The sequence below is a fragment of the Scomber scombrus genome, chromosome 4 (assembly GCF_963691925.1).
Source record: "Scomber scombrus chromosome 4, fScoSco1.1, whole genome shotgun sequence".
Taxonomy (NCBI): domain Eukaryota; kingdom Metazoa; phylum Chordata; class Actinopteri; order Scombriformes; family Scombridae; genus Scomber; species Scomber scombrus.
The window spans coordinates 14186437-14212286 of record NC_084973.1 but is presented as its reverse complement, the minus strand read 5'-3'; the positions used below and the strand labels follow the sequence as shown (position 1 = coordinate 14212286).

Genomic DNA, 25850 nt, shown 5'->3' with positions numbered 1-25850 from the left:
TGCTGGCCCTCTCTCTGAACTATCCTTTTATGTGTCTAATGAACACAAGAGGAGATTCCATAATGCTTTAGTGAAAAAGTAATATAATCCCCTTAACGCCCATTCACATTATCTATATAATTTCCTCCACACTGAGTCATATTTATCATTAAATCAGAGGTGCAACAATAAGATACTCCCTAGCATGCTAAAGCAAACTGAACATTCTCACCACTGTCACCCTGGATCCCTTTTTTCAGTCACGCAGAAAGAACTCGGTCTGCAGCACACAACACTGATACTAATTTAGCCACACACTGACCATCCTAAATTAATGCACCTCTGTGTAGTCAAGCTGAACATTTATTAGTGTTCTGTTTTGGCTGCCAGTGCCAGCCAAAAGCCCTGGGCAGGACTGAGTATAAGTCTTTTCCACCACATGGGATTTGGAAATGCATCTCTGTTCATGCTTTAGCCAGCTGCCAACAGGTCCATCCATACTGCAGAGACTAGGAGGTGACAGCGCAGCTCAAGCGACCGAGGGGGCTTTACACAATTAGGCCCTGGTAACAGCTCTTTTTTTTTTTCTTTTTTTTTTTAACAGCTTCTCCACAAGAAGGATAAAGCAGGTGAATCCGTGCTCAGGGACTAGGAACAACAGAGGGGGAAAAAACAAGTTAAACAAATACATCCAGGTTCCGTCTTGCCTATTCTCATCTCATTATTTTCTTGCTGTTTTTCTTCTTTTTTTTTTGTCACAAATTACACATTTCTAAAACTCTTGTTTCTTGTCATCTTCTCTTTTAATCTCAACAAACATGATTGAAGAAATCAAGGCTTTAACAAAATCCTCTTGAAGCCGTTCAACACATTCCACGTTCTTTCAAAAGCACTAGCTTTTCCCTGGAAGAGTATATTTTGCTGACAAGACTGCACTTCCAGCTCCCTGTCTGACCATTTTAAACAGCTTCAACCTCCTGAAGGCATTCTGCGTGATTATATGGGGGGGGGGGGGGGGGGGGGGGGGGAAACAACAACAACAACAAAACTTGCCTGTAATTTTGCTAGCAAATCATCACCTTCCCAAAGAAGAAAGGTCATCTTACTCAAAGTAAGTTTTGTACAGCAATGTTTTACTTAGCAGGATTTTCAGAACTGAGTGGTTACTGAAAGCATATGGACAAGGTGACAGATCACTTAAAATAATCAGTGATAGGCTTGAGTACTGACAGAAGAGGATGTGAGAACTTGCATGAGGCCGGCGGTGATTAAAGAAGGGCCAAGCACAGATGGACCGTGGTGTAAAAAATTGTGTCAAATACACATTGCACCAAAGCATAAAGGACTGTTTGCTGTTTTCATCCACAAAGGAAAAGGTTCAGTCTAAAAGGCTAAGTAAAATATCAATGTCAGTGGCACATAAAGAAATGGCCCTAAACACCTTGATTCTAGCTTGTTTCCTCAGCCTGTTATCCAAAATGCCCTCTGACAGAGACGAGATAGGGTCAGCTTCTCCTGGGAAGGAGAAAGAGGGAGCAGGATACCTGAGAAAATAGACCATTGAAGTACAACATTGATCTTTTGACCAGGTCTCCTTCACTTTGTGGACACATGTATACACACAGCTGTACATACAAAGAGGCACACATACACACAGACAGCCTACAAAAGCAAACAAAAAACATAGCTGTCAAGACATATTACTATCACGCTGCGATCTGTATTATCATACTCAGACTTTGTTTTAAATAGGCATGTTGTTTCAACAGCTAGTGTCCAGTAACTGTCTGTATGCTGTCTTTATTCTGATTCAAACAAGACTCATTCTTATGGCAGATTTAGTCTAATAATGACAAATGTCGAACTTATTTGAGTATCACTATCTCTGCTTCCTTTAAAGACAAAATATAAAAGATATAAAGGGAAAAAAATTGCTTGAAGGCCAACTCTTTCACTGTGTACCTGGTACAGGGTCACATTCCAGTCCCTCAGAGTCACTGCTATTGTATCGAGGCAATCTTTCCTCCCACCTTCATATTCCATATATACAGCGGCCCTTTGAGACACACTGCAAGGAGACAGAAGCAGTGTTGCCCTTCAACAATTTACAATGAGAGAAGTAAGAGTTTCAAATAAGATGGGGCCACCACCAGTGCTCCAACAAAGGGTTAAAAGCAGTGACATGAATGTGGATGGATGCCACAAGTAAAAGGTGCCCTAACACCTTCACAGTGGCACGGAGACACCTACACTGTATAACATCCACAATCAAAGTTGGAAATAAGGCCTTTGATCATAAAGTCAGGGCAATATGCTAGACACACCTTTACTAGTTTTTCTTAGCTAGAAAGGAACAGAAAACTGTTAACAGCACACAGTAGTCAGTGTGGGCGAGAGCTCAACCCCACTCTGGATTCGAGTGAAGCCTCCTTACCTGCAGAGTGTGAACCCTTTGTCACAGGTATATGCCAGGCACGCCTTTACTAGCCCAACAATGGAAATAATTAAGTATATGTCAAGTAAGCCAGTGCTGGCTGAATTCAGCAAACAGCAGACATCTGCTTTCAATATGCCAATTTTCACAGGTGTCTGAACAGTAGCCAACTCACCAGTAGTAGTCTGCCACCCCGAGAAACAACTTTATACTCTGTCTCTCTCTTAAGGCCAAAACACTCCAGGCACAGATGCAACGCATCACGCAAGCAGGACAAAGCTGGGTTTTTGGGGGTTTTTTTTAACCATTTTTTAATATGTTTTTTTTTTTTTTACCAGAATAGTCATACTCCACTGTCTTTTGCCAAGTGACAATGCAGATTAATACTCAGGGTTTGGAGGCGCAGTCTATATTAACTGGTACTGACCTAATTAACTTGTTTTAACTACATAATCATGGATACACGTTGATTTTATTGATCATTTAATGCGCAATGCTAAAAATCAACCTCACAAGGTTGCACTGCTGTATCTCATTGTAACTGCTACAATGAGGTTTTTATTTTTTTAAATTTTTTTTAACAAATTGGGGTTGGGTTTTTTACGCAGTTATATGTAGCTTTTACATGTTGAAGGGACATATAAAAGCCATGTAACACTGCTTAGAGAAAAAAAAAAAGGTGGGCATTGTAAAAATAGAGATGAACAGCGTGATACCTGTGCAGCTTCTGTGGTCAGTGTAGCAGTCTCAGTTGATTATAATGAACGTGCTCAGCTGTGGCGATGCTGTGACAGATGTGCTGTACCGCGTCCATGCCTGGTGTTTTGGTCGTTATACTGTGTGTCTAAAGAGTCAGTGCTAAAAAAAAAAAAAAAAAGAGTACTGCATTCATACACATACAATAGATGGACATACATCCTTTCCTGCGTTTACATCTATTTAACTTAGTTCCAGTGGTTTGTCTTAGATTAATTATCACAGACTTTAGTTTACTCACCACCACATATTAACAAAAGAAAATAATCAATAAATTAGGGCTAGGCAATATATCGATATTATATCAGTATCGTGATATGAGACTACATCTCGTCTTAGAATTTGGATATCGTAATATCGTGATACGGCAGAAGTGTTGTCTTTTCCTGGTTTTAAAGGCTGCATTACAATAAAATTATGTAATTTTCTGAACTTACCAGACTGTTGTAGTTGTTCTGTTACTTGCCTTTACCTACTTTGTCATTATATCCAAATTACTGATGATTATTTATCAAAAATTGCATTGTGCAAATATTTTGTGAAAGCACCAATACTCACCCTTACAATATTGTTTCACTATCGATACTGAGGTATTTGGTATAAAATATTGTGATATATGATTTTATCTATATCTGCCTACAATAATTATTTAGGCAAAATATTATCATAATAATGAAGTAGTAAAAGGTCAAACTATTCACTGACAGTATGATAACAAAAGCAACTGATTTCTTTTTTTTCCACTTTTTCTTTTTCTTGTTTTCCTTCCATTATTTAGTCTTTCCCCACCCAAATACGAGATAGAACTTGAAATGAAACCTAAAAGAAAGAACTGCTAGAGTCATGTGATGTAAAAGAGAAGTGGAGGCTGATGCTTTGTTTCTGAAGATCCCACGAGTAGTTTTAAAGCTGTTTTAGACACCAATCTCTATTTCTGCACAGAAATATGAGAGGGGAAAAAAGAAATCATCTAAACGCTGTATTGCCTGACCAGATTATGACTGAACCGGCACATAAAAAGGTACTTTACAGTGACAGAAATGTGTGGTGCTTTGAAGGAAGAAAGACAAACTGTGCATTGAGCTAAAACAACAGGACGGCCAGCCCACAAGCACATCCGTCTTCCCATTTTGATCTGCAGAACCTCCTGTGAGACAGAGAGGGTGCAGAGTAGACACACGCAGCCATGAGTTGTTGATCAATGGCGTCTGTCGGTTTGGCTGCATGATTGTGGTTGCTTCTTTGGATGTTTGGACTATGGACCCTCCCCCAGGATCCTCTACATCTGTTCATGTAAATGCAGCTCTCTGGCCACAGAGTGAGCAGCAATGGGTGGGCTGTGGGATTGTGAATGAGATGTTGAGAGGTTGTCAGGAAATGGCCATGTCCTCCACACAGCTCTACATCACAGTAATGGAGCAGTGGGGATAGTCTCCAGGCTGCCTGCCTTCACAATAGTTCCGTGGGTACTTAAAGTAGTGAGGCCCATTTTTAGCTCTGTGATACAATGATGACCTTGGGAAACTAGCAAGAGCGAATCTGCACTCGCAAGATAAACATTTTTTGATGAATTTTACAAAATAGGAAACTGAAGTAAATACATATGGGAGTCTTGAATGAATGACCTAAATAAAAACTATGAAATGCTGCTGTATTGGCAAGCTGCTACTAAAGACAGTTCATTTAAATTAAAAAAACACACTCGCCAGTTGTGTGTGCAAGTTTTTTTAGTGACAAAGAAGAGCTTAAAATCCTACGTTTTGCAATAAGTATAAGTTATTCTGAAAAAACTAACTGGTGCTAAAAAGTTAACCATGCTAATTTATGCATATAAAAATAAAACTGGTGTGAAGATTAGCATAATTTCAGTAATACTTCCCAACTCTTGTAACCCAGAGGCTCTTAAGAAGAGAGAGATGTATACCTACAAGAACAGACCTCAGGCACTATGACTAAACCTATGCCTCTGTTTATTTTCAAAATTGGTTAACTTTCAAACAAAGTACTCCTTCCGCCTGTTTACCGTGGGAAAAAAAAAGTTTTTCTTTAACAAACTTTTCCACTAACTTTTACTTGTACTTAAATCAATCTTAATCCATTTAGCTAAGCCTGCCCCCAGAACTTCATTTTTTGAAACTCAAAAGTGGAAATCCGCCCTAAAACAAAATTCAGCTATATACTGCTCACACGATCTAAGACAGTTAGTAGATTTCTGTACATGAACAACTTTCCCCCGGAGCAATAAAAAAAATAACAACAAGCACTTTGTGGAGGTGCACCTCTGAGATGAACAGGAAGCTGATTTTGTGGACACAGTGGCAATTTGCAAAATCATTTGCTGAAATTATGGGCCTATTTTCTGCTGCAAAACAACATTCACTAAGAACAGAAGAGCAAACAAACACTCAGTTCACAAGTTTGGCTTCCTGTATGCTGTCTCCAGGAGTGATGGTGCTAAAACTGTTGATGGGGTGTAAATTCCAAACATATTAATAGGTCTGTGAGAACTGATCTTGTCACAGTATGAATCATTTCAACTTTAATTAAAAGTTTACTGCTACATACAGTATCACTGTTTAAAGCACATACTGACTCTACTTAAAGCTAGATCAGACAATTTATTTTAGAAGCTTTGTTTTAAAAAAAAAAAAAATTATTTACAACCCAAAAACAACCCGACTTTTCCAGAAAACTACCCTCTACAGTTTTAAAGAAAGGTGAGATGTGATTAACATTTTAAGAGGGAAATCTTCCTTCTTCTCTGTGATCTTTGCTGTAAGTGACTTCCATGGTGGAGCTTCACAGTCAGAAGTAGATTAACAGCCGCCGAGCGAGAAGGAGCAGAAAACCACAAGCATGCAAATCTTTCCCTGCCTCAACCACTGTCCCCCCTCAGTGGCCTGCATGGGATGAGCAGAAGATAAGCCGACAAGAGCCCCCTCCCATCTGCCATCACAAGTGTAGATTCACTGCTACAAAGTCACCTCCAGTGGCAGATTTGAGAAGGGCAAGTCACTTTTTGCTTAAGAGGTGCAGGTATGTAAACACTTGAAGGAGTGCTGGTAAAGTGAAGAGGGCTGACTGCGGGCCGGGAGAAACTGTCTGCTGCTGCCTTCTGCCTTCTGGCTGACAAATAGTCTATTGTTGTAAAATGTTTAAGGGTTAAGATGTACATAACTGTCTTTTTAATACACATTCATGCTGCCTTGAGCTTTGCTATGCTATTATCTTACTCTAAAGCAGTAAAGTTAGCTGAACAAACAGATGAGGGTAGAAAATAAGTCAAACTCTCTATAAAAGTGAGTGGTCAGAGGGGATAAACAGGAAGAGGAAATGGCACCACTGGACACTTCCTTAGCAGCTGCAAAATACAGTGAACAGGTCACTAATGCAGTCTTAAATGTGGTACCAGAGTAAGAGTAAGCACAAAGTGAGCCATTATGGAGTCTCTCCTATCCTGGAGTTTCTCTCTCTTGTGCTGATGAAAGGCAGTCTGTGATCTGCCCCAGGTGAATTGACTAACAGTAATGGCTCCTAGCGGCTTTACATTTGGCCGAAGCCATAAACACTGGCTGATTATCCTGTGGCAAGAGGCTGCGGAGGAAGCGGGGCTAATACAGCATGATAGCAACTGTCGATACATGATCAAATACAGGGCCACTCTGGAAAAAAAAAATCCTCACACATCCTACATTTAACCTCAGTCAATCCTACGCTGCTGGTGTATTTCAGAAAGGCAAAGACATGTATTGATCACAGAGCAAGATGGAATCTGTTCAAAGAATGTCCACATCATGAATGGAAAGAAAGTGAGTCACAGAGTTAGCACCATCTAAGAGACAATTTGACCAAATTAACTTATTCATTCTTTCATTCTTTTTTAAGTGTCTGTGTATGTGCATAAATAACAAGCTTTAACACATTGGCTCACACTATCTGGAAACAGTTCCCCAGTGAGCTTTACATTTCAGTGTGATTTTCACTGAGCTCCACATTCAACATCACTGAGTGAGAACTAAAAGGAACCAGACAAAACCAACATCTTTGAAAAAGAGTAAACAAGCAACCAGACAAACTTGTGATCAAGCTTCTATATGCAAAGAGAGAACAGGGTTATGTCTTCATCTAATATGCCTACTTTCCAAGATAGGATTTTAGCTTTTTGTGTCAACCTGATTACACAAGACTGTATGTGGTGAGAGATTACTGCAAATTTCTGTGTAGAGAAATAAAACACTTCCCCAATAAATATACAAATAGTTTATACTCCTTATGCCCTTGATAAACTGAGAACACGCACCCTAAAGATGCTCTGGAACCTTGTGATGAGACTGAGGCAATCAGTCCCTATCTTCACACTGTGATAGTTCATTACAGTGTTTGGCTCCTTTCCCAATAATGTGGCACTTGTTCTGTTTTTCACCACAGGGAAGTGATACTACTCTATTTGAAAGATGAATGACTTTGCGACAATAAGGGCTCTCATAATAAAAGTAGTGACATTAAAGCGAAGTTAAACCTGGATTTCTCAGATGGTGTTGGGAATTGGACTGATTTAAAACAGGTATAAAACAGTATCTAACTGAGTAAAAGAGTTAGTGAAGCACAAGCACATTACTAACACAAATCTACAAGACACAAATTTAATATTTAATCCATGAGATTTTATAAACTGGATACAAGATGCAAACAAGATACTATGAGATTTACTTGCATATAAAGTTGCGTATGCATATAAAATTGCATATAAAGTCCTCAGTGAAATTAAAACATGTAACATTTTGGATTTAATGTGGGCCTGCTGTGACTGCACACTGCCATCACTTTCAGCTGTGATTGTCTGACATATTTCCTGAATGCTGAAATCTCAACATCTTTTGTGAGGTAAAGGCGGCTGTGCACAATACACAATAGCTCCCCATCAAAGAAGTCTGAAATAACTTGTACTTATCCTACTTGTCCATATGCAACACCAATCCTGGCAAAGCATCATAAAACAGCTCTAACAAGCACGATATGTAGTGCATGTATTTAGGATAACGTTACAAGGTGTGAAATTGGATTTGGCTCTGACAGAGTAAGGAGACAGTAAGAGCAACAGAAGAAAAGCCAGGGCTGGCCTACACATGCTGTATGTTATGTGTCTGTATAGTACAGAGTAAACAAAACATCAAACATCGAGGTTAAAACATTTGATTAGATGTTACATGAAGGTAGAACCACTACAATTTACTACAGGGCCTTAAATTGCTAGCCAGACTCTTCTCTTCAGTAGTGCCTGAGTGTTGGAATGATTACCAAACTCCATTCGATCCACAGATTCCCTTTCAATCTTTAAAGCCTCACTAGATGTCAGCAAACAGCTATATGCTATGTAAAGATATAGTGGAGTAATGGTGACCTGAGCATAGAATGAGTCATACCCCCTCTGTGCATGTTGAGCTCTTTGTTTTGGCTGGTCAGGTTGCACATACAGGTTAGTGCATAGAAGTCCCTCAGTGTTTACAGAATGGCGACCGCATCACAGACCTTGTCAGATTACAGCTAAACAGTAGACTAACATATTCTTAAAAAGGAGAATTCGTGAACACCTATGCACCTGATAAGACTGGGGAAAAAACGCAAAAAACAAAAATCAACTTTCATGCACTTTATGCATTGCCTCTGTGCACTGCCTGTTGGCACCTATGTCCCATTGAACTTAAACTTTGCTTTATGGCATGTTTCTCTCCTGAAATTAAGTTAAATTGTAACATTGTCGGTAGGTGTTTCTGTGATGATCTTGAAGATACAAAGATCAAAGAATCAAGAGTTCTTTCTTAATGCACGTTTTAATACGAGTCCAGATCATCAGACAGCATGCAGGATAGATACAATTGTGATGATACTCAGTGACCGAGAGCGAATAGCATATATAGTCTTGCTGGCATGTCAGGTATTTCCCAAGAAGTAACATAGACAGAATATGATCTATGCATATGGGGCCCTGCCAAGTATTCTTATCCAATGTGTCGGTATTTTCCAGTAATCTTAGAAAGTCGGGCGCCAGAACATGTCTGACACCAGAACATGAACCACTGACCATACCGTGTACCAAATGTGGAAGACAGAGATGAAAAACATACTAACAGTAATTATACATTATGATACAATTTCCAGTTTGAATCCAACTTAAAAAACAGTCAGGGAATTTGTTTTCTTAGTGTTGGTTTATTTTACAATGAATAGAAATTATTCCAAGCAGCAGTCATCCATTCTGTTTCAACAGCTGGGAGCTTACAAAAAGACTTATTATCCATATTGACAGATTGAGTAGATGTTAGTTAAGTTAGTTCAGAATTGTCATCAGCAGTCAAAATAATCAAATCATAATCTAATTATTATAATAGGAGCTATTCATTCAACACTTATTATCCATGACTGAAAGCCATTGTTTTTGTCTTGTGTCTTGTCACCTTGTATCTAATATTTCTTTCCCACTTTTATGCTTTCTATTAAGCATGTCATCAATTAAAAGCCAACACCATACCATAACAAAGTCAGTTCAGCTGTCATTCTAAAAAGGAACAATTATTTATGAGCCTTTATCATTTAATTGCAGTAATTATCCAGGCACTAGATTTGATTATTAATGCCTTCAGATACAGAATTCTCCCTCTCTATTTTTTCTCTCTCTCTCATCCACTCGCTTGCTTTCAACTGTAATGGCCGTGAGGAAAATTGGCAGACATTAGTGCATTCAGCCCATATCAAATCAGTTTCTCCACCACTCTAAGGACTTAATAGGAAACAATAACTGAATTATGACATGGATGCTAGCCAATTGCTCACAATTCTGGCCTGAGACAAATACAAAAAAAAAACAATGGCAGTAATGTCTCAAAATAATAGCACATATTACTCCTAAACTGTTGTCATATTTAACCTTGGTGTACTGTAGGTGTGGTAGAACTGAGGTAGAAAAAAGGTTTCTGTGAGTATTGTTTAACACATCTATTCCTTTCTCTCTCTCTCTCTCTCTCTCTCTCTCTCTCTCTCTCTCTCTCTCTCTCTCTCTCTCTCTCTCTCTCTCTCTCTCTCTCTCTCTCTCTCTCTATCTATCTCTTTCTCATATATTTATATATCAATCTGTTTCTTTCAAACCAATAAGGATCCATTTCATCACACAGTTTGCACCATAATATTAATATCATTTTCCATTACTGACAAGCACACCTGGGATGAAGGACAACTGTGTTGTGCAGGCTAATGCAATGCTCAGCCAAGCACATACAGGCAGGGCAGCCACAGGACTTGGCCTGTATATCACACTGCAGGATTTAGAAATATTTAGCACTTACAGACAAAGCTACAAGCTATTTCCAAATCCTGGGATCTTTTACAAATGCACAAGGCAAGATAGGAATGTATAAATTATATGCTTTACTTGTGTATTTGTACTCCTTCTCGCTGGCTGTTGATGATTCTGTCTGTTATATTACAGTCTTTCTATTTCAGATAAATTGACACATTATCTAAGTTTCTCTTCCTGACAGTAAATAACAGACTGTTTAGTAAGAGGCGCTGCAAGTTCTATTGACACAAGCAAGACTTGACACTCTCTAATATTTGCTGTGAAATTGATTTCAAAACTGCTGAGACAGTAAATACTGCTGAGAATACTTTAAAGTGAAACAGACTGCTTTAGAGAAAAAATGACTTGATTGTTCTAAAATTTAAAAGAAAACCCACAAAAAAAACCAAACCCAAAAAACCTCACTCCAGTTGCTCCTTGTTGTTTCTATCATTTATATATGTCATTGTTATATGTATTTTAACATCTTGAGGCTATGATGGAAATGCATGTTTTCACTTCAACATATTATAGTTTAAATTTGTGTTTTTGTGTCTGTAATCCATAAAAAAATCATACAATATATCATTAATATACTACTAAGGCCTCTTATTTTGTAATTTTGTAGCAAGCAGTTGCCACTTTTGTGGGATGTGTGTATTTTTTTTACAATTGTTCCTGGCTCCAAGTATACTAACAGCAGGGAGCACAACAGCCCATCTCCACCTCCTCCACAGACGGATTCAGGCAGGAAAACCTGCTGTCAGTCATCAGTGGCCGTTTTCTAGATTTCGGTTATAACTGAAAAACTATATAGTGACATAGATAACTGAAATAATCTGAAATGTCTGAGACAATACTGCTGGACAGCCGATGGACAGCTTTGGCTTCCTGCATCTGTGTTTACTTACTTACTGTGCACTATTTCATCCTGTTGGTCAACATCAAGGAACACATCATAGGAGATGTCAAGGAAATTACAGAAAGTTCTGCCATGCTAGACAACAAGTAACAATTGGGCCTGATGCTGGAAAATTGTCGGCAATGACAAAATTGGGCTGAATTTGTGTAGTCTGATCGTGGTATAATGCAAACACTAGCAGAAATAGCAACATTAGATGGAAGTACATACTGTAGATACCCTCTTTGAGATTAATAATAAAACCCTTTCATTTTGACACACCTGCCAGTTACTTTCATCCCATTTAAATTTAAAATGCAAGTTTTAGCAAAATGCATTGGAATAATGGGTGATTTCCAATGATAATGTAAACTATTTCTGCTCTTCTGATTACCAAAATTGCAAGGATGTTGGCCAAACCCCCATTCTTGTACCCTACATCTATGATAGTGATTATCCCTGTGCCAACTTTCAGGACATTAGAGGCTTCAGAGTTCAGAAAGTCAGTTTAAAGAGGCTGAGGACAATGCTCCTGGCCTAACCTCAAGTATTATCTCATAGGCAGCAAAAACCTTCTGACACTAACCTTTATTAAAAGCATGCTCAACAAAAGGAAGCAAGTTCAGCAGTTCTTTTCACTACCAAACCCCGACCATTTTGCTGAACTCATCCTTTCAAAAATGATTTACTTCCTGTCAGCTGTTCAACATTTATTCACCGCTCAAGGTCTTTTTTTGTGTTGGAAAACCTCCATATCAAACAGACAAATCATTCATCATGGGAATGTGAAGAAGGATAAATAGTATGATCTCTATTATTTAATATTCACTGTTGAGAGAGTTTATTTCACTTTTTCAAGGTTTTAGACAACAACAAAAGTGGTCTGACTTACTGTGTTGGCAGTGAACTCCACTGAAGCCAGGTGGACACTTGCAGACGTAGCCAATGAAGGTGTCGCCCCTGTAGGTCTCACTGATCTCACATGTCCCTCTGTTGTGGCAAGGATTTGGATGGCATGGTCCTGTATGGAAAAGGAAGGAAAAAAACAAAACAAAACAGTGTTTCATGTCACTTATAAAAACTGGCCAACAACTTTTACTTTCTCATTTAAAGCACACAATGTTCAAGGTAATAAATTCACTCTGGTGTAGCACGCAAAAAAAAAAAAAAAACAAGACAAAAAACAAATTTGTACATTGGCTGTGCACTTGGGGAAAAAAAAAGTTTGAATGAATAAATTACACTGAGTTAGATCTTGTAAGACAGTGTGTAAGTAAAACTGTTTGACAGGCAGAAAACTGAGGATGACAGGAGAGCGAGTGGCTTTCAGTGTCTGCTGCTGGTCTCTTTGGTCTGGAGGGCAGCCCAAGGCACCATCTAAAAATCATTGAATATGTCCCCTACAGGAAGGCAAGACTTCATCCTCGCAGTGCTAAATGGAGAGCAAGGACTAGCTTCAAGCTAGAGCTGTATCAGCTATATATACAGAAAAGTATGCATGCCAACACATGCACACGCATACGAGAGCAGAGATTGCAGAGGAGAGTTGCTCAACCACATTTTGTTGGCAGAATACTAAGTGGAATATCCTAAGTAAGAGACAGAAACATTGATGATATCAATGAATCCAAAACACAGTAGGCAATTAAGTAAGTTATTTGTTACAATAGAAACAACTGTTTATTTTTAAATAAATAGAGAAGTAGACACCATAATGCACAATTTATTTTTGGTCTTTGCATCTCCTGAGAAGGCCAATTATAAATAGTGCACTGTATTTATTTTCTACGCTGAAAAACATTCTTTTCTCTGAAATAGCTTTTGCTTGAGTGATTGCATGGATTCCTGCTCCACTGGGTATGAGGCACAGGCTCACTGGATAATTAATAACTGACCTTCTGCCATTGATGCTGCTACTTCTTCTTTGAATAACATAAGGTTTAATATACAGTAACAGGACAATCCAAGACAGTGTTACAAAAGGCCCTGGATGCTACTGAGAGCTCTCACATCAATGTTTGACCCTTTTTGGTTGGTAACTTTATGTCAGACTAAAGAAATAAACATTCAAAAATAATGTTTGTTTCTACATTTAAAAATGTATCTCAGTTTGGTTACAGTGAGTGTATTCTTGTGTGTAGGATAAGACACATTTAGAGAGGTTGATTATCAGTAGCTAGTGTGTAACGGAAATTAAACCATAGCATGCAGAGAAGTGTAAGAAGACCTCTCTCTGTGCTCTTAGTACACAACGTGAACTCAACAGGAGTAGTTGTAGTAAGTTTCCATTACATTTAGTTACTTTACATTTAATTAGAAAACTTGATAAAATAGCTTAGTATGGAAAATATAACTATTGCACCCAGGCTTCCTTTGCTAACCGAACTTGCCTTCAAATAATATTGACAGATTTTTCTTTTTTCTTGCATTTTAAAAAAATCGTTTTGCTTTTATTTGTATTCAGAGCCTCCAGTCATTTTGAATGCTGGCCCACTTGTAAAAGTTTCCACATGTTGTTCTTTCACACAAAATAGATTACAAGAGTTAAGCATTCCTACCTAAAATCAAAGGGTTCTCAATGTATGCCGTGCACTGTCCACGGGTCAGTGCAGTTCGGTGCAGAAATGGCCCCCATGTGCCAAACACTAATTTGCATGGGGATTCATATTCATATACACTAAGCATATTATGCAATCTTGCTTTGTATGCAGCGGCCCATTCATCATCACCATTGTTTCCTCTTCAATGTTTGGGTGTAGAGAACACTGGGAAGCTTTGTAGCCGCTAGTGAATTCATGCTTTGGGGATTTAGAAAACAAAAGAAAATAATTTAATCAATAAAAGAAAAACAAAGAAAGAAAGAAAAAGTAATGCTGGTAATGATTAATAACTCAGTTGGAGCGCGTTCTGTGTGTGTATGTATGTGTGTGTATATGTGTTTAATACATTCCCCTCTTAATGTTATCTCTTTGGGGCCAATGATGATAATCATTGCTTTCAAACTTATAATGGCCAAATGCATATGACACAGCAATATGTTATACAAAGAGTAAATGCCAGTAGATTGGCTGAAGAGTGCTACTTCATAAATGCAGGTATCAAAAAACAGGTGCTCTTTGGATTCAAGGACATATCATGAAACAAAGAGAGAGGTTAGACTTGTACTTTGCTTTGTGATTAAAGAGTACGGTGTAGACCTGCTCTGTGTGAAAAATGGCTTGATATAACTTTTGTTGTGATTTGGTGGTATATGAATACAATTTAATTGAATTAAATGTATCAATAAGTCATAACCAAACAATACCTGGTCAAAACCTAGTGTATGGTTGGACCAGTGAATACGTGAAATTGTGCCCAATTTGTGACAGGGATAGTCTGTGGTAATGTCAAAAATGTTCCTGAATATTAAATGTTGATCTAACATTTTCTGAAGTACTGAAGTAGCATATGACACGACATGTTTAAGCTATGTTAGCGAGACAAAGGGCGCGGGGGATACTTTCTACTTATCTTTGGATGTCTGATTTGAAGGAGAATTATTTTAATTTTAATAATAACTATTCAAATGACCTGATTACTCCTGCTGTTTCTGTTTCTGCAGATGTCTGTAAACATACTGTCTCATCTACAGTATATGTTTACGTAGGATTAGCATGCTTGGATAAGTGTATGTCAGCTGTGTGACTTAATCAGGGCCGTGACATCTTTCAGAGAACACAAACACATTTAACAGACCTGCCACCTGCCCAGCACAGTGCTGTTAAACCAGGACAAACTGGCTAAACCTTATTTTTATACAGTCTATGGACTAAACACAGAATGGCACAGTGATGCTAATGATGTTGGCCATGCTAACTAGCTGCTAACTGCCATGCAGGCTGGCAAAATTGATCTTTTGCATCTCTTTGTATCTATCTTCCATGTGAGATGCTTAAGTGGGTAAATGTGTTATCTTATAACTTATTTTGGGACTTTCAGTTTCACTGAGAGTGAGCTGCGCTTGAGGCGCCATTGTAAAAGCGTCCTGAGGACTTAATAAAAACAGTTTGTACCGATTATTTTAAAAGGGCAATGGCCAATGGAGAAACTCCAACACTGGGCTGTTCAACCAATAGTGTAGCTTCATCACTCAATCAGTGACCCAGTGGCGGACATTCGGGGCTATTTGGCTGGTCTGTGGCCGGTTCAGCCAAAGATACAGGACACTAAAGATGACTGACAGTAACAGCGCTGGGCTTTTAAGCCAATTTGACATAGTGGCCAAACCATGTAATTACAATGTATTGGGCCCAAAAGTACTTTTTTTTCATAGTCTTACATTTTCAAAGAGATGTCTGAAAATCAGCTGTGTCTCAACCTCGGCAAAATGATTAGTTTCAATATCAGAATTGGATCACATTTATTAAGTCTAGGGCTGGTAAGAGGTTAGCTGTCTCACCAAGCAGAAGTCCCTAGTGAACATGCTCTATGGGTGCATTGGGCCATAAAGCTTGCACAGTGTATTTTCATCTAGGTAATTTGTCTTTACAGCAGGAAGTGGATTTTTTGGCGTAATGCACTACTGAGCAACTTTCATACAAATGAATGGTGTCTTACCCCCAACACTGTATCTCGTTATACATCCATGGTTGAAACATGTAGGCACTGAGCTCCTTTATTAAAGGCTTTTTTAATTTTTGCAAAGCAGTGTGGCTTGGTATTTTTTGTTTATGATTTATTGATCACAAAGTAAAGTAGGAGTCTCACCACTCTCTCTTTTTTTTGTCTCATAGCAATACATTACTTAGCTGGCAGTGCCCACAGCTTGGTGCCATATTAGTGCCATCAAAAACCTCCCTCTAGGGCTAACCTGCAGCGTTGGGGCCAAATGTAAATGATGAGGCCTTGACGCAGGGTTATTGGTTTCATAACTCAAGGACCTGCCTAGCTGTCTCATCTTTTATACATCAGGTTGTACAACTGTGCAGAGGCTGTCAAAACTTTGTTGAAGGAGATTGGATGGAAAAAGTTTGGAAAGCTCCCCCATTGGATATTAATGCAAGCATGGGTAAAGCTAAGGGCATGTTGAACAAACAAAAGAAAGTGTAGTGGTTTATGTGATAACGTACAGTCAGTCCAAAGTTTTTAAAAGTCGGTTGACAGAAGAAACAGAAGAGGTAAAACTAATTTGCTTTTCTGTGAGTGTTTGAAACTTCCAGTCTCTTGATAGAATTTCTATTCCAGTCTTTTTACAGTAATATCTTACTGTTGACAGGTAAACTGTGCTTTGAAAGCTCTTATTTCATTTTAAGTGATAAGCAAGAGGAAGAAGTCTCAAGGGTGAGACTAACATGCCCTCTTAAGTCAATCTGACAAATGAGCAGCCATGAGCAAAAAACTTGACAATGTCAAGTAAACGGGTGCGGCCTTGACTTGTACACTACATCATCTGTTCGACTATTTAAGACTAGCTAAACCCAGAAAATATATAGGCTTAAAATAAAGTCAGTGAAGAAAATAAATAAACAAATACCACAAGCAAGCTTATTATTGTTCTCTCATTGGAATTAGTAGGCCTCTGGACATGAATTACAAACGAGGTAATCCTATCGAAGTCATACCATTTCAAAGGCAGGACCTGTATCAGTAATAATGAGAGCGGTGGCTAATCAGTTGAACAGAGGAATGTATAATAGCTTCACAGAGGCCTCGCTCTCTGAGGGCGCTTTCAGGGCTGTTTTGACGTGGCGATCTATAGTCGAACCAAGGCATACTGACAGCCTCCTTAATGGAGAGTGGATAAAGGAGCAAAAAACCAGGGAAGTAGGCAAAGGGAGGAAGGAGGAGAGAGAGTCAAAATTAATGTGTGAGAGAGATACTGAAAGAGTGTGCTCTGTGAGACAGCTACATTTTAGTCAGAAATGTGTTATTTTTTTTTAGATATAAAAGGAAATATGCTACAGAGCAATATTTTAAACAGTGTGATTTGCTGATACAGTGATTTGTAGAGTTGGGTGACAATTCAAAACTAAAAATGAGGGAAATGCTGCATATTTTTACATCCAGTTTGTTGGGAAAAAAAAAAAGCAACAACAAAAAAAACCTGATTGGCTGTAACAACAACAATATTGCGAGTGATCATGTGCCACATGATTGGATCCCACAGGGACATGTGGCACTCATAGAAATTAATCCACAGCCTGAGGATGCCAATTTGCCAATAGGAAAACACCATGGGGGATATTTACTAAGCCAGTCTAGACCGGACCTGCTGTCAAACATAAGCTGTTTCAGAAAGGTAAGATTGCGAGAGACACAGCAAGTTGTTGCATTGCTACTCTTTTGTCTTTATTTATGTTTCTTTTTTCCCTATTTGTCTGTCCAAATTTACACCTGCTTTTCCCAGAGGCAAAATTTCAGACGCAGCAGCCAATCAATAATGACGAATCAGGCGCTGAGGATATTCGTATACATTTCCTTTCACTCCTCCCATATTTTGAATCTCTGACCACAAGCCTTTAAACGAAATTGCATGAGATCAAACATGCAATTTTCATCCCTTTGTCCAACGCAAAACTCTGGATGCAATGTTGACTGTTTAGTGTCTAACAAAGGGCCACCAATTCTTAGTCTATGCTATAGTTGCTATCATGTCCTCAGTGGATTGAGATTTACAAGACCCTTTTTCAAAACCTACTGGAAAAACAAGTAAACAAACAAACAAACAAAGTAAATCTGCGGTTGCTAGACTGAAAATAAATATATTAGGCTTTCAAATATTAGCAGTGCTGTATTTCCCATTCATGTATTGCCATTTTGGGAAATAAAGAGCTCTATTATGATCTGATTAATTCACTGCACCAACAGACCATTTTCAGTAAAGTATGAATGCAAAAACAAATGACATGCATGATGGAACCAGCAGGTATTGTACTGCACATCACAACACTTTAAAAAGAAAACAAGCAGCTTTTTCCAAGAAAAGCAAAGGAAGTGGATATTGTGCGTCATCTGAGAAGACCTCACTGGTCTCTCAGTCGATGCCCTCTACACTCTGCAGGTAAGTTGTGTGAGACGTGTCGGGGAGATGCATGATCTGGAGGAAACATTGGCAGCTTTCTTGCATGAATGTCAGCTGCTTCTCCGTACAAGCCAACGCTCACTCTGTGATTGATGTGAGGCCATGTTGTGCCCGGCACGGGCGCTGTGATTTCGTTTCTGGCTGCAAAGAGAGTCCAATCAATCAGCTGTGAAAACCTGACCAATGGTTAAACACAGTATGCATCCTTTGTTTCTTTGCGGATCAATCACAAAAGGCCTGACATTTTCAGGGTTAAAGCTGCACATGTGCTCCTATATCTGAGCCGACAGCTGTCGCAAACATTAACCTGTTCCGACTTGTTCTATGAGCATTACTAATTTCATTATACTGCACTTTATAAATTAGCCCCTTATGAATGATATAGTTTACAAAACAAAATACAATGCACCACTGAAGCTGGAAAGCTTGAGGTATTAATACTCACTTGACTTCATAAGAGGAATATAATTAAGTACCAAGCCTCTTGTTCACTCAGTTTTTCTATTAGGGAGTCTCAGAGAAAACATTCCTCTGTAAAAACAATGGGAACGATATGTAACAGCTGTGAATGACAATTGAAAGAAGGAGAAAAAAAAGAATTAAGTCTTGCTACTACTATCCCCGGTGTTTACTTGCTCTCAATATCCTTTACATTATTGGGTGGGGTCATGAGGAGGTCAGACAAAGCATTATTGACTGACTAGATGTCTGTCTAAAGATTTCTACTTATCCCGGTGAAGTGGGTCAGCTTATGAAGCCAGATGATCAAATACAGAGTGCCTTTAATTTAATACTCTTTACTAACAACAAACAAGCATCTGCACGCAACTCGATCTTCCCTTGACGGCTGCACCGAACAACACTATCCCTGCCCCTGCAGGAAAAGCTATCCTAGGTGAATTTCACTTGCAATTTCTGCCTCGCACATAGTGCTGAGTTAATACAGACAAGCCAGCCTGTCGACAACCTTGTCACACTTTTATAACATTTTAAAAGAACATATTTCACGTGCCACAAGAGTGTGAAATTTACATTGAAGCTCCTCAAGCTTTGAATGTGCACCCAGGCACATCACAGAGAAATCTGACATGGCCTAATTGTGTCAAATCTATTTTAACCTAGCCCCGTTTTATGTGATGGCTTCAGTGGTTCAAATGCTCATGGTCACTGCACCCAACCTTCACCTCGCCTGATGGAAGTTGGCACCGTACCACCGATATTACATCAGTGCTCTCAGCATGAAGCTCCGTATGTTCAAGCTTTTAGTGAGACCATGGCCTCCTATTCTCCTGTGCTCTTGCCATTCTGCCATTTCAGTCTATCAGCATTTGACAGTGTCAGACACATGCACTTAAGAGTTGAAACCAGTAAGAATCGTGCAGAAACAAAATGGTTTGGAATATGTCAAATAAATAACCAAATTGAGAGGTCATGCTGATTCATTCTTGAAGGATCCAGAGACAGGCAGAAATGGAGGTTGTCTTGTCAGAGACTAAATGTCATGGAAATGTCAGAGTGGTGTCCCTGTCTCCCAGAGGTCTCTAAAGAAGGCATTTCCATGATTGTAATGTTAGTGAGCAATGTCATATTGTATATACTAAAAGCAATTAACTTGAAGACGCAATAGGATTTCAAACAATCAGACACAGAGCAGCTCCAACCTGTTCAAAGGAGATCTATTGTTCTGTGTTCTGCTTTGAGACCACATCTTAGTTATCCACTTAACCTTAAGGCCCAATTATGCTGCTGCTTGCAGTCTCAGTGGCATCCGCTAGTATTTTGAGACCACAGGGCTTGTGCTTTTATAGGATTTGTTGGGGCACCTGCAGCATTGCGGTGAAGTTCATCCCAGAGAGGGCCCTCCCCCCACCCCCGCTCCTCCCCAGCTTACCCTATCCCCGACCTTTTGCAATAATACTAGTGAGCAGGTATGTGCCCTTCATAGAGCCTCTTCATGCTGTCATGCTGCACATTACATACCTGTGAGGCAACTCTAAGCATAATGTTAGGGTTGCTTTACCAATAGTAGAAACACTGTGGATCTGAATGGCTGTTGTTAGGGTAGACATTTACACAAGACTCTTAGTCTATGAAACATTTAACTCACAAAGAAATGCCACAATAAAGTAACCCTTTATTCTATGCTACTTCAAGAAGACAATTACGCAGTTGAGATGTTTATTTTCCCTTTCATTCAATGTAAACTGAGAACGTTACCAGAAACAAGACATTAAGTCTAAGTGCAAGTTAGCATGTGTGATATGTGCGTGAAGCAAAACATTTAGTGTACTGGAATACACAACCACCATAAGAACACATCAAACTAACACATATTAAAATGAACAATGGCAAGTAGATGACAGCACAACTATTTTTTCTTTAAAATACATTTTCTATGTAATAATAAAAACAACTTAATTTGTGTTTTACAGGTTTTTTTACAACCGTAGATATTATGTGTACCAAGTGCTTCACATAAAAAAGACATAAAAACATGTAAATGTACATAATATGGAAAAAACCCCACTTGATAATCATACTAATCACAAGATAAAATCATGTGGAAAATATGCTAAATGCATACTTGAGAGGTGGTCATTTGAGAATTAATAGGCGAAAACTCAGAAGGTGTTTCGCCATGTGTACACAATCTGTAAAGCGACACCAAAGTATCTGAAGCCATAAGCAAACAAAACCTTGCTTTTCCCAACGGACACAGACTCACCCCCAGTCTTGATTAAGTGAAATAAGCCTCTTCCAGCTTAGCATAAAATAAGACACTCTTATGCATATGATGAGCACATCCACTGCAGCTGAAAGCCCCTGTAGAGCTTTGAGCATGTGACAGTCTGAGAGGACAAATTTCTCAGAGTTGATTTTGAAGGGGAACATTTTCTTCTCAATGTGGCTTTTTAAGCATTAAAGGTTCTTGGTGCGTAATGAAAGACTAGTGCCCATTAAAATCACTTCCTATTTACTATATATATATATATATATATATATATATATATATATATATATGCTATATAAGCTGAAAATGTTTTCTACTTTCACTGAGCAGATTTTTCTGACCTTGATCAGACAACATTAAGAAAAGATGCTGATTGAATACGTTGACATTCAAGATCACATTTAAGAATGAATTAAAATAATTACATTGGTGGTAATATAATACGTGACATTAAAGCCTCACACCACGTCATTAAACAATATAAAAGGTGAGGTAGTTAAGCCAATTAATGTTTGTCAGTGTTACTCTCAGCTGAACTATTACTATTTTTATGGGAGCAAAAATGTAAAGTTACAGTAAATTCCCCATGTCATTTGTGTTTTATTGTAATCAGGAATTTTCCATATCTCACAATGTGAATATATTTTCCTAGAGGTAAAGAACGGATCCCACCTTAGCTCCAGCAGATAAAATGTAGCCAATCTTTTCATTTTATTATTCGATTGTGACAGACAACACAATGAAATCCAATATTCTGTCATGTTTAGCACACTAAGCAGATTTTCCTCCCTCAACCTCAGACTTTCATTTTAAATGGTATAGACCGCCTGCAGTTTAGATGGTGGGCTAATGCTCATAGACTATGCAAGAATACAATCATAGACAGAGTATAATGCACACAGGAACTAAAAATAAATATGTGGCAAATGTGTTGAAGAATAGCCCATTTTACAGTATATGAGCCAAGACAAAGGGTGTGAATATGTAGATTGAAGATGTGAAGACTATGAAAAAGACAGCTGATATGCTAAATTCTTCAAAGCTGTCATGATTAATTTGGCTTTCCACATCAGCCTGTCCTATTTTCTTACTGAGTCCAGTTCCAGGTCAGTGGTCGCAAGTCACACCTAATTCGGGTCGTTATCCGATAATTATTTCTTGTGCCATTTTCTCTCATTCTCCCTGTTATCTGAAATGTGTGAAGCTTCGGAACAAGGAGTTTTATTGCTGTTATTCTTGCAAACATTTTTATGCTATTTATACACGGTCGCCCATAAAGTTGGAATAAAATATTTTTTACCTCTTTCCATGAAATGATTGTGAAAATTGGATTTATTCTTGATAGATAAAGTGTATATATTCTCAAAATTGTATTGATCAATCTCATTGCACCTGGTCAAAGGTGATTACTGATGTGTACAAATAGAAAATAAAAAGAGGAATGTGTCTGACAACAAAATTATTCCAACTTTATGGGCAACCGTGTATTTATGCTAAGTTAATACAGTATAAACATTATAAATAACAGTTGTTATTATTTCATATATTTCTTATGGTGAGAGCAAAGATTACATACTTTCCAATTGTGACTGATCTCCACATCCACATTGTCATGTGAATTTCAGCTCTGTAGTCTGTCTATTTTGTGACATTTATGCCACCAGATAATCAAACTCTAATGTGTATGCTAGAAAAAAAGTTGACATTTTAATGCTGACATTTAAATTTAAAATTTCAATTTAACTTATTGTGTGAAATTAAACTTTAATTGAAAAAGTTAGCATTGGTGTTCTGTTTATTGTGTGTTTATGTGCGCATGCAGGCTCACACATGCCTTTCTATTTTTTCATATGACTTTGAGATAACATGACAGCACTGCAACAACAAACTTTGATTTCTTATCTAAATAAATCGTTCTTGTTTTAACCCATTTGATCTCAAACAAACCCGCAGAGATTAATATTAATGACAGAGGCACAGACAAAGACAATTAGATGCTGAGGATGCACTAGAAAGTCAGTTACGGTACTTCTCCAGGATTTGAAGTGACATTTTAATTGCATCACTGATGAAGATAAATCAGGTTCTTGTTTACTGTTGTCCTCTGTGGTCTTGCTTTTGTAATAAAACTCCTGTTACATGAGTTATTTCAATAATGAGAAGCAGTACTTCTGAATGCCAAATATGGTCTCTAAGGAACAAGAACATTTCTGTATAATAATGTAAGTCACACATCTTCACTTAAACCTGCAGTGCAGAACTTTTGACTTCCCCTTCTGGCATTGAGAGTAATTACATAAACACTGTCGATGTGTGTTTTATGATGTATCTCCACCAGCTGATTTCACCCAGCCAGTGGCTCCTCGTACTTCCGAAAACTTCAAAGCATTTCCGAATAGGCGTTCCGAATATTTGTCTAAAACTATCAATAGTCCTACAGCTAAAATTACAACAATTTTAAGCCATGTACATCCAGTATGCCACTATGTCTTGCCAAGAGCTGAGCACCCGACATGATATGTCGGGATGGGTCGGGATGCCAAACATGACGTAATTTCACCAGCAAATCTGAGGGGAAAACAATCTTTCTTGGTTGACATAAAACACATCACTACTGAAGCACTAGCGTGGGAATATCATGCCAGACACAAGATTTAAAAACTCCATATACTGCGAAATACAAAGAGATTTATCTGGCGGTGATAGGCATAATCAGTGTTGTGTGAACTCATTTGGCAAGGTCTTGAGTATAACAGATGTTCATCTATATGTAGAAGTTCCACACTCCAGCTTTAACTATGGTACCATTTACTCGTCGCCACTAAGAGCAGCTAGAAAGACACTTGATAGACTCCTTAGGGAGCGGATACACTGTAAATTCAAATTGATGCTAATGGGTTGCATTTAATGCTGCGAGGCATTGTGCTCTTGATAAATGACAGTAAGGATATGAGATACTGAGATTGCTGTACACTCAAGTTAATGGATTATAAAGTTAACGTTAAAGCACACCAAGAATAATTTTCACAAACAGCCCTGAAAATGAAGCAAAATCCTCAGGTGTTCAGAACATTTCACTCACAGTGAAAAGTAATGAAGCAAAGCAATCACTGGACTTAACTGGACTCAAAACTCTGTGCCAGACAGAAAGGGGACATTTCTCATGAGTCACACTATTAGAAGGGGTTTCAATAGGACTTTCCTATGAACAGGATACTACAAAATGATATAATCATGCTGATGACCAGGCATGATCAGTGAGTCGATACAGAAACTAGTGTCACTGGTAATGAAGGAAGGAAAGGGCTTGGCCAAGATTTTCTCGCTCTCTCTCTCTCTCTCTCTCTCTCTCTCTCTCTCTCTCTCTCTCTCTCTCTCTCTCTCACTCTCTCTCTCTCTCTCTCTCTCTCTCTCTCTCTCTCTCTCTCTCTCTCTCTCTCTATCTCTCTATCACACATACACACACAACCGTGCACACATTCGAACAAATGAAAGGAATTCATGTTAGCAAGCATAAAAAATTCCCACCTGCTGAAGTCGGTTCTTCACCATCTGCCGCTGTGGAGACAAAGAAGAGAAAAAGAGGGAGGAGGGGAAGAAAAGGAAATTCATATTAGCTTTATCACAACTATGGCACAAGATTCAATGCTGCAGCTGCATGTAACACACCTGATTCAACAATATTATTAATTGCGCTATGCACTACCATATGGGTAGTAACATTTCCCATTAAAATTCAAGGGAGCATAAAGGCAGACCCACCTGCTACCTGTAGGGTACAAGACTCTACCACACGCTGATGCTGTGAAATGTAACCTGGCACTGTGTCAGAGCCCATCCTCCATTCATACGCAGAAACTATGCCACGTCCTGGTCGGTGGCCTTTGACTAATACGTGTTTATCATTCTGGACCAATGTAGGATTAGCCCCTGTGGCATACATACTTCCTTGCTGCATCCCTGGCTCCTAAGCTCCAGTCCAGCTCCGTGGCTGAGATTTGGCCAGTCTACTGTCATTACCACAACCCTCTGTCTCCATCATCATATGTAAAATTGCTCCAAAAAATGTGCCAGAAATCTGGACACGGTTGCAGAGGCAGAAGACCAAGGGCATCAGATGCATGAGATGACAAATTAGACTGCCATTACTGTTGTGGGGGTGTTTTACTAGATGAACAAATTCCCTCATGAAATCTAAAAAATCTAAATAAATAATTTCACTATAATATCAGTGAAACCCTGTGTGTGTATGTATGCATTGATTGATGGATTAATGGATGGATGGATGGATAGATGGGCAAACAAGGCTTTGATATACACAGATATGGTGCTCTAAAGACCAGATTAAATATGCATGTCTTTTATTTCTCAATAGCTAATGATGCTGCCTACCAATGAGTACGCTAGCTTAATTAAAGTATGATTCAATGCCATGTCCATGTTTTCATCCACAGTGCTGAATTCTAATGAGTTATTAACATATGGAGAGGGTTAAGGCCACATAGATCATGAGACAGACAGAGAGACAGTTATGGATGCCAGCATTTCATGCAGCTGCAAATGCATCCAAACCAATATTAAGAAATGAATCACATCTCATTTCCATTCATAACACAGAAAAAGTAGACCTTTTTCCTCTTTACAAATCAAACATTG

General features: G+C 38.6%; 1 protein-coding gene across 1 annotated transcript in view; it reads right to left on the bottom strand.

Moving 5' to 3' along the window:
* LOC133978730 (EGF-like repeat and discoidin I-like domain-containing protein 3) overlaps positions 1-25137 on the bottom strand; it is an 88031-nt gene extending 62894 nt beyond the window's left edge. Inside the window, exons 1-3 of the mRNA XM_062417033.1 lie at positions 24957-25137; positions 24723-24752; positions 12296-12424 (exon numbers count right to left, since the gene is read on the bottom strand). Coding sequence (XP_062273017.1) covers positions 12296-12424; positions 24723-24752; positions 24957-25137 — 340 coding nt within the window. The remainder of the gene's footprint in view (positions 1-12295; positions 12425-24722; positions 24753-24956) is intronic.
* Between the last annotated feature and the right edge of the window lie 713 nt (positions 25138-25850).